Source organism: Natrix helvetica (genome assembly GCF_964273705.1).
Source record: "Natrix helvetica genome assembly, chromosome: 1".
Classification (NCBI taxonomy): Eukaryota; Metazoa; Chordata; class Lepidosauria; order Squamata; family Natricidae; genus Natrix; species Natrix helvetica.
The window spans coordinates 303,719,580-303,735,237 of NC_138548.1; the positions used below are offsets into that span (position 1 = coordinate 303,719,580).

At 37.3% G+C, this 15,658-nt stretch overlaps 2 protein-coding genes across 2 annotated transcripts in view; one reads left to right on the forward strand and one right to left on the reverse strand.

Moving 5' to 3' along the window:
• The window catches only part of SLC6A1 (solute carrier family 6 member 1), a 64,532-nt gene extending 61,834 nt beyond the window's left edge, over positions 1–2,698 (forward strand). The window contains exon 15 of the mRNA XM_081934905.1: positions 345–2,698. Coding sequence (XP_081791031.1) covers positions 345–449 — 105 coding nt within the window. The 3' untranslated portion in view covers positions 450–2,698. The remainder of the gene's footprint in view (positions 1–344) is intronic.
• A 5,362-nt stretch (positions 2,699–8,060) lies between these two features.
• LOC309384138 (polyribonucleotide 5'-hydroxyl-kinase Clp1-like) lies at positions 8,061–11,142 on the reverse strand (the record flags this gene model as incomplete). The annotated part of the gene is made up of 2 exons (XM_081937332.1): positions 8,061–8,890; positions 11,043–11,142. The coding sequence occupies 2 exons, from the start codon at positions 11,140–11,142 to the stop codon at positions 8,190–8,192; spliced, it is 801 nt and encodes a 266-aa protein (XP_081793458.1). The 3' UTR covers positions 8,061–8,189.
• Between the last annotated feature and the right edge of the window lie 4,516 nt (positions 11,143–15,658).

The following is a 15,658-nucleotide window of genomic DNA, read 5'->3' on the forward strand; positions in this document are numbered from 1 at the left end:
TTTTTGCAAATTGCTATATAGTCACATTTATGTGAAAATTAAAATAAATAGGCATAACCAAAATCCACATCTAAATACCGTTCTAAATGTTAGCACATGAATGCAACAATTATTCTGATCACATTTAATTTTGTAAAGACTTGAGCAATTTATGAGTTGCTGGTCTGGGAACAGTCGCTGCTTTATGGCTCCCTCTCTCAAAGAAACTCCAGAAAATTGCTGGTAAAGTATTTCCTTGCTTTATCCATCTCCCTGAGGAAGGAAGCAAAATTGTATGAATGAAATTTAAATTCAAATAATAAATAACGATGTTATTGTAATTTCTCTTTCCCTGTCTATATTAGCGTATCCAAGTAATGATTCAACCAAGTGAAGACATTACTCATTCTGAGAACGGACCAGAACAAGCCCAACAGAGTAATTCTGCAAACAAAGAAGCATATATATAAAATCAGTCTCTGAAATGATTCAAAACTTCCCCCGGGGGCAAATGCATAAGCACACACATACACAAACACATAAAAAACCATGGTTGAATATTACCACAAATTTATGTCTGAGAATAAAATAACCTACCTCTAGTGGCACAAAAGACCATCACCACTATATAAGAAGCAATGTGGTATGATCAAACCATTTTGTGGGCTTAGTTGTTAACAATGTTTTGTGTTTCTGGCAATCCATAGACTGTTAACATTTTTATTATCTCTCAGTAAGTGTGGAGTATCTGGGATTTATTAAAAGCACACACAGGTAGACCATTTTTAATCTTTACATTTTAGGGCAACAATTTGAACTTTTGTGCTAGTTTTTATTAATAAATTTCTTACTATTTGATTCCCAAGCTGTTATTTCTGAGAACAGTTAAATTGGAAAGCTGTTTTATATTCACCAGCAAAGTGTTTTTATGAAAGAAATTTCCAGTGAAAATACTGCCCTAGAAGTATTAACCAACTTGATTGTTGGGTTGGTTTTTCTAATTTTCTCCTTACATGGAGCTATGTATTAATCATTCTTATACAACTGCCACAGGCAATACTTCCACTATCTAGTAACATCTTTTGGGCCTCTGGCATTTATTACATTATTTTGTAGTAATATAACTATCAGAATATTTTAAGTATAAGCATCTTTCAAAGTACTGGATTTTTTTAATAAAACAAAAAAGTGGCAATATGACTACCTATTTCAAACTGTGATGACTCCCTCTCAAAGGTTGGTCCTATATAAACTGCATACATTATCTATCATTTAAGCCAGGTTTTACTTCATTTTATGTTATATAGTTATACAACTGATAAGTGCAACATATATACTGAAAAGAACCAAACCAACAGCTTATATGTCAAAACACTTCCCATAGAATGCAATTTAGGGCTTTAAACTTAGCCTTTCTTTCGTTGGTTTGTTTGAGATGTATCAATAATGAAGTTTTTTCTGGGAAGGAAATTGTAAAGCACTCTGAAAAAAGAATTTTAGTTTTTTTAAAAAATATATATTTTATGTATGTATTTTTCATGGTAAGGATGGAAGCAATGAAAAAAAAAATGATGGGCTCTAGCATGCATTTTCCACAGGAGTTTAAAATATTTCTTCCAACGTAGAAAATTGCAAAGTTCTGAGAGACCTCAATAGCAATCCTTGTTTGACAGCTATGGAACAGACAGTGGGAATCATAGGAAAATGGTTTTAAATGACGGATAGAATTGTGCAATGAAACATACTTTTCAGCAAAATCTTGTGCAACATACAGTGTTAGATAGCACACATTTTATGTAGACCTACTGTGTAAAGAACATGTTAACTGTGAATGTTGTTTTTGTTGGTTTTTTTTTTTTTTTGTCTGAAGGTGACAAACATATGTTCTTGCAATAAGGTATTATTCTCAGAATGTCAAGCACATTATTGTAGCAAATATACATACATATATAAATATATATAAATATATATATACATGCACACACATTTTAATCTAATAATAAAAGCTTATAAAAAAGTATTGTTTAGTAGGTTCTAAATTGTTTCATACAGTAGATCAAATGTAAATTATCAAGAAATCTATAAGAAACTAAATGTCTATAAGTGATGTCTCAGATCCAAATATTGTAGATTTTCAGGGTTTAGAAGAAAAATAAAATGTCATATTTTACATGTTTCACATACATTACAAATTCAAACTCTCTTTATTGTTTATGTAATCAGGTCCCATCTTGTTCCAAGACAAATGAAGTATTCAATGTTTGATTGTATAACACTTATAACAGATGTTTGACAGAGTTGCTCTAGCAAAATTCTGCACAAACGTATCATATATAGCACAAAAATAGTGTGGTAGAACTACTGTGTGTAAACTGTGAATAGCTGTAACTTTTTGTAGTATTTACCCTTTTAAAAAGAAAGAATATATGATCATATATGGTTTTGCAATAATAAATTATTCTCTAAACATCAAGCAAATTTATCTCTATATAAAAATATATGTAATATATACATATTCTAAAATATATATAGAACCTGTTTTAAAAGAGATAGAGTACAGTATAATTTAAAAAATGGCAATGTTCTATGGACCAAATGTACAATATTTATAAATTAAAATGCATTTTAAATGTCTACAAATAGTGTCTTAATTAAAGCACGGTTGTTATGTAACTTTCCAAAAGCTAGAGAAAAAAAATAAAGATTATATTATACATTCTATGATATGGCTTTAATTTTCTTTTCTTTTAATTAGGCAGGGGATTGTATATGCTTATTTATAGTAGTGTGAAACAAATTTCAATATCAGAAAGACTTTTTACTTCAGATATAACAATTAAGAAAAGAAAAACTAGCTGAATAAGATTTAATTTACATTGTGATATTTCTATACTAATCAAAAGGATCTGACTCCATCCAGAAGACATCCTAAAAGCAAATGAATAAGAAAATGCAGAGAAGGTCATTTATTTCCTGTGGACTGACTTGATCTCCCTGAAGGAATTCATGTTCTCAATTACATGGAACATTAATTCGATTATTTGTGCTTTAATCTTAAAATAAGGTTGATTTCTATCAAATTTGGTTCCAAAAAGAAAGTCTTATGTGACCGTAAGAGTACATGATCTAACTTTAAATAATGAAGGAATATCCAAATGTTTTTCTCATCTCCTTTGATGTGTTCGTCATCTCACAACCTCTTTAATATACACAAACATCATTATGTTAGTCCTTTCTGCCAAAATATGGGAGAAAATAATAAAATTTACAATAATAGTACTGATTTCTGCTGATATTGTCTCTTGTAAGTTGAAAACTCCAGTTATGTAAATATTAGGTATGTTATAGTAATTTAAAGCATACTAAAGCTTCAAAGTGATGCCGTATTGTTTGTTTATTTTTTGTTTGTTTATTTCCCATATCCCTTAGAGAGAAAATCTGGGAGGAATATGCTCTGACTGCAGAGGTGGGTTCTGGCAGCCACTACTGCCGGTTCGCTCATGGGCCCACAGTGCACGCATGCACAATACAATAAAAATTGTTCTGTGCGTGTGCAGCAGACAAAAACAAGATGGCACCACCTGTGGTGCCACCAGGAGAATCAGTTCGGGGACATGGCAGGCCTCAGACACTGCCAGTTCCAGCGATCCAGGCCTCCAAACCACTTCCGGTTCAGCTGAAGCAGTCCGAACCGGTAGGAACCCACCACTGTCCGACTGGTTTATTCTAGATCAATATACTTTATATTTGAAAATCTATTACAGTCTTAAGTATTCAATAGAGCAAGAAACATTTGCATAGTCCCATCTAGGGGAATGAGAAAGAAAAAGCAGAAATGTAATCCAAATAAGACAAAGTTGCTGTGTAGCGATGTAGACATGGGGACTGAATGTTTTGGATAGAGTTGTGCTTTTCCTGAGTAAGCAGATTTTGGTCTAGTAATATTCTTTGATTTCCCAGCTATCATTTTACCCACAGGTAGCAAGGAAGGTGTCTGCACCATTATACCCAGTGCACCGCTGAGATTGGACCTAGTGATGGTTTTCAATACCTTCGTCAAATTCCATTCTAATTACCATAATTTGTTTATATGCAGCCAATTGTATACTGAGTTCCTAAAAACGATACATCAATATCGCCCTGATACTTCTCTCTGCTTATATCATGTGCACATATCAGGAAGAAATAAGACTACATAAATATATTCCCCATACAGTTTTGAATCTCTGAAATACAGAATTATCATTATCATACGTGTGACACTGTAGCTTACATGATTCAATCAAGTCTCTGCTTGGACTGAGACCAAGCAAAACCATGGTTATTCTCTTCACCCGCAACCTAGGGGTCAAGAATATAAAACATCATCTTAATGGATCTGACAACAGCAGGATAACCAACTGGCCTTTGTCCATCACTAACAGAAATTCAACACAAACAGATGTGAGAGACCACCATACCATATCCAAATCTAAGCCATATTGCTTTAGATTTAAAAACAAAAACAAAATGAATTAGAGCCATTATTCTAAAACTGTACAAATACTTTGTCAGCTAACTTCTTTAAAATTAAAATAGTTGAGACTGGCTACTAATTCAAGGAATAGTAGATTAAAGAGATCCTATTTCTTGATCAGGGACCGCTTATTAAAAATATTCAAATCTCATTGAGGATGTTTACCAACTGTCTTCAAGAGTGGAGACACCAGTTGAAATAGGCAAGATGGACAAGACTCTAACCTACAAGCTGGTTCAAACTACTGCCAGTTCTCCCAATGAGAATTGGCTGAAACACTCCGGAGAATATCCTGTTTCAGAGTTTTCCATGAATTACTTTATAGAATCTGTAATCAAAGTGGAGAAAAACTGTGTCAAATCTGACTGAATATAGCAGCAAAGAAAGTGATAATTACTTCATATCAAAGAATGGATATATCTACTTGGATATGAATCTATATTTATAAAACTATGGAGGTACACTGGATGGTTGTTGCTCCATATGTGATGAGAATGTTATTTGTTCTATGATGGCCCTTCAATATTCCAAGCAAAATATTGTAAAATCTATGATGATCACTAGGGATTTGGTGGCTCAGTGGCTAAGATGCTGAGCTTGTCAATCAGAAAGGGCGGCAGTCCGGCGGTTCAAATCCCTAGTGCCGCATAAAGGAGTGAGCTCTTGTTACTTGTCCCAGCTTCTGCCAACCTAGCAGTTTGAAAGCATGTAAAAAATGCAAGTAGAAAAATAGGGACCACCTTTGGTGGGAAGGTAACAGCATTCCATGCACCTTTGGTGGTTAGTCATGCTGGCCACATGACCATGGAGATGTCATCGGACAGAGCTGTCTCTTCGGCTTTGAAACAGAGATGAGCACCGCCCCCTAGAGTTGGGATTGACTAGCACATATGTGCAAGGGGAACATTTACCTTTATGATGATCACTAGAGGAATAAGTTGTCTCTAGCATGCTGAAGTCTCCAAAACCTCCATGTTTTACCTCTTGCAACTTATCTGAGTAGTCAGATGATCTATAAGGTAGCCCTGGATTTGATAGCTGTTTTCTGCCAACTGTTAATGATATCTTCTACAAATTTAGCAAAATGCCGAGACTCCATGGGGTTTTCTCCAAAGGTTTTCATGTTATTTTCAGGTTTCACAAGCCCTAAAAATAACATGAAAGCCTTTCAGAGTCAAGGTGTTCTCAAGCTAATTGAAATTTACATTCCATTGCTTTTGTAGTAGAAGGGGCTCCCCTAACCAGGTACTGAGTAAGATAAGTCACAACCTGAGCAATCTATATTCTCACATTACCAAACCTCAAGGAGGAAATATACGTATGATCTTCTATGTTGAAAACCCTTCAAAAAGTCCTAAGTAAACTTTCCCATTATAAGTCTGTCCGATTGGTAAGTTTATCAAGATAAACCTCTCTGAAGATGCATTGCTATCATAGACTCATTTTTCTGATACAAACGGAAAAGTCTTCTGCATTGTACACAGACTTTCAATCTTCTACCATAGAAGCTATAATATAAAACATATAAACAAATAATTGCTTCCCGATACTATTTAAGACTGAATATTCTGAATACTTTTATCTTTCTCTGATTATGCTACATTTTTTAATTAGACAATATTGACAGTTCTTTTGCATAATATTACCATTTTAGACTTCACACAGACAAAGATGTACCGTATTTATTCGAGTATAACGCGCAAAATTGTACCAAAAAAAGGAATCAAAGTGTGGGTGCGCGTTATAAACGAGGGCTGGGGTTTTGAGGGCGCAGGCGAATTGTAAATTGTAAATTTCCGGACTGCAGCCTCGATCCCGGCCTCAGGCAGCGCCGCGCCGTGCTCAATAGTTGCAACTCAGCTGCCTGCCGCCTTTCCCCTCCTTTGTCTCCCAGCTATTGCCGCCGCTGCTGCCGCTGTTCACAGGACCCGCGAAGAGGGTGAGAGGCGGGTGCTGTGAACGGTGGCAGCAGCGGCGGCAATAGTCGCAACTTGGCGGCGGGCCACCCCGGCTGGGAGACAAAGGAGGGGAAAGGCGGCAGGCAGCTGAGTTGCGACTATTGCTGCCGCTGCCGCCGCCGTTCACAGCACCCGCCTCTCACCCTCTTCCTCCAGTCGGCAGGAGGAAGAGGGTGAGAGGCAGGTCCTGTGAACAGGTCCTATTTCCCTTAAATGTGAACCAATTGGGGCAACTGCAACAGAATTTCTACTTATAGCATAAATGCACGCAGATATTTTACTGGGAGTAGCAGGTACAGTGATTCTTAGAACTTATGGTAAAAGATAATTTCCCCCCATTATACTGATGTCATATTTTCTCTTCTCCATGTGCCTCTGCTTCACTACATTGTCAGTGGGATTTTTTCCTTAATAACCTATTTCCTTAATAACCCATCTTCCTTCTAAGCTTTAAAAAGCTAGACATTTTCCAAATTTCTATTCTATACATGTATTCAATCAAAAATATTTCTTTTTGCATATGCAACAAAATCAAAAGGAAATCATTTTTTAAAAGATTCCGTGAGATATAGGACAGCAAACAAAATGATATAATACATTTAGCATATAAACAAAATGTAATGAGAATTATACTAAAATAATAATACTTGCATTGGTTCAGTAAAAGTTAATGAAATAGATAAATAGACCCTTACAATGCTTGGTGTGAAACAAAATTTTATACCGATTTTTAATCGAAAATTAGGGGGTGCGCGTTATACACGTGTGCGCATTATACTCGAATAAATTCTTTAAAAATTCTCCATCAATATAGGGAGGTCATTGATAGAGGGATCATTCCAGCGGTGGGTTCCTGCCAGTTCTAACCTCTTCTATAGAAGAGGTTTCACAAATCTACAGTGCCATTTAGAACCAGCTCCAGCTCCCTCCCCCCACCCATCTGCAAATCATCAAGATGAAGAGCGAGAGGAGAAATTCTGGAAGTAGAAGTCCACAAGTCTTAAAGCTGTCAAGTTTGAACATCCCTGGTGTTTTTTTTCTCCAGGGGTTAGGGGTGCAAGGGTCTTGTAACTTGACAGCTTTAAGACTTACGTGCTTCAATGCCAAAGTTCCTGAGCCAACATTTTGGTTGCTAAGCAAGAGCATTGTTAAGTGAGTTTCACCACATTTTGCAAGTTGGCCATGCCCACCCAGTCACATGGCTGGCAAGCCACTCCCACTCAGTCACATGGCTAGCAAGCCACTCCCACCCAGTCACATGGCCAGCAAGCCACTCCCACAAAGCAGGCCACACCTACAGAAGAGCTTCTAAAAAAATTTGAAACCCACCACTGGATCATTCAAAATGTACATCACTAACTACTTCCATGCTTACACATTTATGATGGATACCTAATGATGAACATATTAGGCAGAAGCCCAGCTTCAGGAAAAGACTCAAGGAAAAATGAAAACCAAATAATTTGCTAGTCCGCAACTCTTTTACCTATTATAGTTCTTCATGAGCCAAAATCTATGAATCTTCTCAGATTCATGTTTGAGAATTCTATCTAATGACGGATAAAAAATTAGAACTGACTTTTTCCCTTTCAGATGACTTCAACTGCTACTGTACTCAATTCTTATGCCTCTTTTTTTGTCATCTCCATTTTGTATGGTAATTATTCCATTTAAAAATGTAATTTTATTTGTAAAAGAGCTCCTGGGAACTTGGTGGAGCTTTTGCAGTCTGGACACTACTTGAGATCCATGAAATGAATGTCCATGATGAGCAGGAAATTCTTTGGCAATGGGCGTGGTGCTGATGAAAATACTGTGAACACTTGGCATTCCAGGTCTACTCCAGTTACCACAATGAAACCAGCCACAGTGCTAATACTTAATAGATGATGAACCATGTCACGGCCGGGTGTAACTGGGACTAGCTTGAGTTTATGGTCTTCCTGTGACATGCCCAGAGGCAGGCATGAGTCAGGGATAGTGGAAGTTCCCACTTTATATATCTTAACAGCAGAGAACTTGACATCAAAAGCATGTAGATAGAAGCATCTTCGGAAGCCACAGAAGTATTCACATATGCTGTCATCACGAAACTCCCGACAGAAATCTTTAGAGCGCTCTACCACTCCACCTGATTTGGGAAGTAGCACAGTTTGAACAAAATAAGGTAGGTCTCGTTTCAGTTCATTGTAGAGATGTTCTTGATCCAACACTACAACAACATCAACTTCAAAAGCAGAAGCAGCATGTAAAAGTGCCTGATATTCAGATCCCTTCACCCAGCCACAAGTATTGATGATACAGCCACTTATTGAAGCTCTGCGGTTCACTTCACAGCATTGATTAAACACATCAGCCAAGCGAGATGTGAACTGCCAGTGCTGTCCCTGCCATAGCCGCGCCTTAGCTGCCGCTCCGGGAAACCAAGTACTCGCTCCTTTAACAACTTTTCCATTAACTTACATTCAGGCTGCCAATGAAGATCTCTGAGGTCCCATCCAACCTTATGAATCTATGTTTTATAAGCATTTCCATTAATCAGTTGAATCATTTCACTTTAACTGCTTTTCTTTAACTGTTTTCCTCATGTAATTTCAGCCAATTGCAATTGTGTGAAGTATTAATACCACTTTATAATGCCTTGGTAAGGCCACACTTGGAATACTGCATTTAGTTTTGGTCGCCATGATGTAAAAAAGATGTGGAGACTCTAGAAAGAGTGCAGAGAAGAGCAACAAAGATGATTAGGGGACTGGGGGCTAAAACATATGAAGAACGGAACTGGAACTGGATATGTCTAGTCTTATGAAAAGAAAGACTAGGTAGATATTGGAACGCTGATAGCCGTGTTCCAATATCTCAGGGCTGCCACAAAGAAGAGGGAATCAAACTATTCACCAAAGCACCTGAGGATAGGACAAGAAGCAATGGGTGGAAACTAATCAAGGAGAGAAGCAACTTAGAACTGAGAAGAAATTTCCTGACAGTTAGAACAATTAATCAGTGGAACAACTTGCCTCCAGAAGTTATGAATGCTCCAACACTGGAAGTTTTTAAGAAGATATTAAATAACCATTTGTCTGAAATGGTATAGGGCAGTGATGGCGAACCTATGGCACGCTTGCCACAGGTGGCATGTGGAGCCATTTGTCAGGGCACGCGAGGCGCTGCCGTCAGCTGGCCAGCGCGCATGCGCGCGCTGGCCAGCTGAGTTCACCGTTTTTAAAAGCCATTTTTTCACCCCCACCAGGCTCCAGAGGCTTTATAGGAGCCTGGGGAGGGCGAAAAGAGCCTCCCCTGCCCCCCCCAGGAGGCCCTCCGGAGGCTTCAGGGACCATCAGGGAAGCCTCCGGAACGCTTAAAACGACCCTCCGAGCAAACCAGAAGTCACTTCCGGTTTGCTCAGAGGGTCGTTTTGAGCACTCCGAAGGTGTCAGGGAAGCCTCCGGACAATCCCTAAAGCCTTCGGAACGCTTAAAACGACCCTCCGAGCAAACTGGAAGTCACTTCCGGTTTGCTCAGAGGGTCATTTTAAGCATTCCGAAGGCTTCAGGGAAGCCTCCGGACGGTCCCTGAAGCCTTACCGGAACGGTACCTGGTGTTCCCAGCAGGCACCAGTACACCCGGACCGGGGAGTACCGGTCGTATCCCACCACTGCTACCTATACACAAGACTCTGATCTACCAATGGTCAAAGCAAATTGGCACTAGATAAAAGTCAACGGAATTCATGAGGGGGCTGGACTAGTCTCTTGTGGCTGCATAAGGATTCCAAACTTATGACATGTTAGACCCCACCTTTGGCTCTGGCTGGTCATTTCCTACATTTTCATCTCTTCCTAAATCCCTTTCTTCCTCAAGGCCATCCTTTTTACATTTAGAGTAACATTTAATTATTAAAAGCAGGCAGTTTATTTATTACTCAGGCCACAACCTCAATGGCATTGTTGGTTTTAAATTTTATAAAGTAATTAAATTAATTCATTTATCATTTTAAGATATTTCAATGTCATGAAATTGGAGAAATTCTAGCTTTACCTCACTTTCAGAAAACAAAAAAATAAACCCACTGCTTTTTTCACCAGAAAAACATACACTAGAATTTGTTTTGTTTGGCCAAGTGAATATTTGTTACCTACAACTGCTTATGTCATTTTCTGTTGCTAGGCAACATAGGACTATTGATCTTAAAAGCAGGATTCTGGGACCCTATTTCAGTTCATTTTGTGGAGAAGGTGATTAAATGTAGTTACATCTACCTACAGTGCTACTTAATCATCTTAAGTACCACTTACAGTGGTACTTAATCATGATTCAGTTTTTCTTTCAAGAACAAAGTAATAAATATCTATCTGGAATAAAGCAGAAATATTAGAATCTGTTTCAGATTTTTTTCTGAGCTATTATTATTCATTGCACACTAGTGTGTATCTTCAAATGAAAACCCAAATAATTATTTTTTTAAAAAAAACTAAAATCCTACAACATCTAAAACAGAATAGTAGTATTCCAAAGCTTATAATAATCTTTCATACAATCTGTTGTGATTTACCAGTTAAAATCAGTAGCAACCTAAGAATTGAAATAACCTACAGAATACTGTATAATCAAAGATCCATCTAGTCCAGCTTCTCTGACAGGAAGCTGATAAGCCTGGACTGTCAGGCAATAGTCTTCTTTCATTGCCATCTTTACCAGCTGGCATTTAAAGCATCATTCTGCTGATTCAGTCATCAAGATTGAAAACCAGTGATAAGTTTCTGCAGACCTCTTCAAGTCCAAGTTAATCAAGCATTTCAGGTAATGAATGCCATACGTTCTAAGTTGAATGGATAACCTGATACTCTGGGAGAGAAAGAACAGCTTCTGTCTGCCCATATTTTCCATATATCATAGAAAATGATTTTATATATTTCTATCATGTCCAAAAGACCCCAGTACTGTAAACTTTTCTTATTGGGGAATATTTTAATTCACTAATAATTTGGCCCTTCTTTTCTCATCTCATTCTGATCTCCATGTCATTTCCAAGTGACGGTCCAGTTCTGCTTCAAATCTTTGGCAGAATTTTTGTTTATTTTTCAAGCATAAAAATCACCTATTCTCTCCGTTTCATCTTTTTTTAACCAGATTTCAGTTTATGACAACATTGTTCTTCTATTTCTTGCCTAGTGAAATACCTTGTTATTAACCCTTTGGTTGATTTTTTTAAAATTTCACCTTCCATCTGAATTTCACTTCTACCACTCAGGTGAGCGAAGGTATATTCCTAGAATTGACATTATTTTGGGAACTGATGTTCTATATCCAAAGGCATCCAACAGATCAGTCTGTCCCATATGAATATTTTAGTTTATTAAACTGTGTCTTTTGACACCTAAAATGTATAGATTTTTTTCACCAAAATCATCTGGCCAATATCAATAAGCAGTTTAATTTGTCATTTTTCTATGTAGAATTATTGCTAGTATTTCCTGAAATAATTGCTTCATCTGCTCACAAAAATCTTATGCTGCTGTAGCAAAAGTACCACAGAAATATGTAAGGTTTACACCTTACATCAAGATAGTATAAACTGAGGGAATCCTTCTGGAAAATAGAGGCTGGTTTAATTTAGGAGTGTCTTTTAACCAACCAGATCTATTTCTATCACAACATCCACATTCAAGTGCCTTTACATTTTTCTCAAACCAAAATTTAATCAAATTAGGAATATACTAGTTGAATTTTGAAATGATCCTCTCAGTATCACAAAAGACCTGTTAGGATTTCTTTAAGAATTCTTTTTACCTAGATGTGGACACTGCCCTATGGATCCACATATTTTGTATTGAGTTCTTCAAATTCAAATTAATAGAGAACATTCAATAAATAATAAGTTGTACATATTCTTTGACTGCCTATTTTCTTGACATACGTGAGCACTTTGCTGGAGAAATTATTCCCTTTAAAAAAATTTAACTAAAATGAAAAATTAGCATAATGTAAACAATCTGCAAAATATATAAATGTTCTAACAAAATATGCAGAAATGTAACAATTAAAACAAACTCATGAAGAGAGCATGGAATACATTTAAAGTTTGGAAAACTGTATCTCTGAACTTGGAAAACTTTCGTTCACGTAAGTCTTGATTTCTGCTTTGTGTGTGAAAAATTAATACTATAGACTTAGAAGCCTTGTGGGTTTTTAAAATTGGAAAGAATATATGTGTATCTTGCAACGAGAGTAAATACAGAAAAATGCAGTTAGCCAGCAACTATGCAAATCTCTTTAAATTACTTGCATAAGTATGCAACCTTGATCTTGACTATAATTACAGCATTGCTTGATTGATTTCTTAATCCAATGAGGGGGAGGGGTGGTTTTATTTAAAAGCTTACATATACTTTCAAGTCATACTGAAATTGGTTCCATAAAGGATATTCACCCTAGTGCCTGATGTATATTCATAGGATCAATATGGAGACAACTTTCTATTCACTTCAGAACATCTGTTTCCCTTCCTTCTGAATGATACTAAAGGACAAATTAATAACTTATGATAAGGTACTTTAAACACAAAAAAATCCAGCAAAAATAAAACAGCAAAACTAAATGCAAATGAGATTTAAAGCTAAAGGTTCCCTCACACATATGTGCTATTCGTTCCCAACTCTAGGGGGCAGTGCTCATCTCAGTTTCAAAGCTGAAGAGCCAGCATTGTCCGAAGATATTCTCTGCGGTCATGTGGCCGGCATGATTAAATGCCGAAGGCGCACGGACCGCTGTTACCTTCCCACAAAGGTGGTTCCTATTTTTCTAACATTTTTATATGCTTTCGAACTGCTAGGTTGGCAGAAGCTGGGACAAGTAATGGGAGCTCACTCCATTATGTAGTGCTAGGGATTTGAACTGCCGAACTGCCAACCTTTCTGATCAACAAGTTAAGTGTCTTAGCCACTGAGCTATGGTGTCCTTTTTTCTGAGCATTATTTGCCTTCTAACCATACGTAACCTTTCTTAAATCCTTTCTATTTTCAAATGGCCTTACAAAATTCTTTGATGCATCATTATCTTTAGCTTGTCTCAAGCCCCAACATCCAGTAATTCAGACTTTATCGGGAAAATTGCCTGTTTCACTTTAGCACATTAAAGTCACATCTGAACTTTTACATAACTACTCATACTCTTGCAGCAGAACAGATTTTTTAGCAAAACAAAATATTTCATTGGTCCACCAGAAAGTTGTATGCAATTGCCCAGGTTTTGTTTGTTTCTGTGGGTGGGTGGAAGGGATGGCTTTTTTGTATCATATCAAATAGACAACATTTCTGACAGTTTCTGCTTGTAGAGCAGGAATAAAAAATTGTGGTGTTTTCTATTTTTCTGGAAGAAAGTTCCTAACCCTTCATCTCAGCCATGAAAACTAATAGCAAAGGTTTTTTTCAAGAAGCAACTAGAATTGCTTGTTTTTCTTTGAAGACATTTCACTTCTTATCCAAGAAGCTTCTTCAGCTCTGATTCAACTCCTTGTAGGCAGCTGAAAACCACTTGAAGAAACTAGAAACATTTGAAATGTGGATTTACAGACAGCTGTTAGTATAAGTTGGGTTGCAAAATCAGAAATGCGGAGGTGATAAGCCACCTGGAAAAGCAAAGGGAAATCATCAAAGCCATAAAAAAGTAAAAGTTAGAATATTTTGGATTCGACACCTAGGAAAAAAGGGCATCCTTCACTTAATCCTCCAGGGAAAAATTGAAGGTAAATTAGGTCCAGGCAGAAGAAGAAAATTATGGCTTCAAAACCTAATGGACTGGTTTGGACAAAACTCAGCAGCACTTTTTCATGTGGCTATTGACAAAAATAGGATTGCCAACCTGATCGCCAACATCCGATGGCGATATGGCACAAGGAGAAGAAGAAATAGGCAGCTGGTCATTTGCATTCTTTTAGTTAATTGTTGAAGTTGCCTGGAGGTTTATCTGTGTGATCAGGGTCACCTGAGTGGTGCAGATGGCTGTGGAGCCTTCTTGGAACTGTTGAAAGGACTATGTTGTAGATTGGAGATAGATGGTGTCATATCCCTCTGACTCTGTTGAGAGACAGCTGCTCAATTTTGATATATATGGCCTCTTTGACCCGTCTTTCAAACCAGTAGTCCTCTTTGTACAAAATGTGGACTTTGATGTCTTCAAAAGAGTGGCTTTTGTCTTTTAAATGCAGAGGGACCACTGAATCATGTCCTGATAAATTTGTTCTCCTATGTTGTGCCATGCATTTAGGAAGTTGCTTTGATTCTCAGCTCTGCATTATACTGTGTATACCACATTGCTCAGTTTGTGTTTGGAAATTTTATCATTGGGGTGGACAAGCTTCTGCCTTAATGTATTCTTGGATTTAAAGTGTGCACATATGTTGTGTCAGCTAAAGATCCTCCTGAGCTTTTCCAATATTCCTGCACTGTACGGAATGACAATCTTGCTTTGTTTATTGTTTTCTTGGAAGTATAAATCCTTCCATGCCCCATCATCCAATCACAGCTGAAGAAGCTTTTTGGATGAGAAGCAAAATGTCTTTAAAGAAAAACAAGCAAGTCCAGTTGCATCTTGAAAAAGCTAAAAACTATGACTTGGATGACTGAGAATCTTCAGAAACGTTTAGCAGCTTAGGCTGCTAATAGAAGAGCTCTAAGATTACAATCTAAAACGTGTTTCCCTAGGAGTGAGAATTTCACAGAAATCTTGTTAGAATTCCCATCTGATTGAAATCCATTTCATGTTTTTATTGAGTACGAATTTCTGGAGCACAAGATTTTATCTGGATGAAAATCCTGACATTATTGGAAGAAAAAGTAGATATTGTCCTTAATTTGTCAAACTTGTATCTTCCTTATTTGCTAGTGAAAAGACACTGTTGTAAATGTCAAAGTCAGGATGATGCTTATTTAGTCTGACAGCTGCATGCACATATCATTTGATGGAGCTACAGTCTAGTTTCCCCCTTCATCCTAGTTCACTAATGGCTTTGTCTTCTTTGAGAAAATGTAGCTCCATTTTGATAGCAAAATAGCCAGTGGTGGGATCCTACCAGTTTAAAAACCAGTTCGGTGATCATGCACTTCAGTGGTTGGTAGTCTCCGTTTCTGTCTTTGTCTCTCTCTGGCTCTGGCTCTGACTCTGTCTGTCTGTCATCTCTCTCTCACTCACTTACACATACACACAC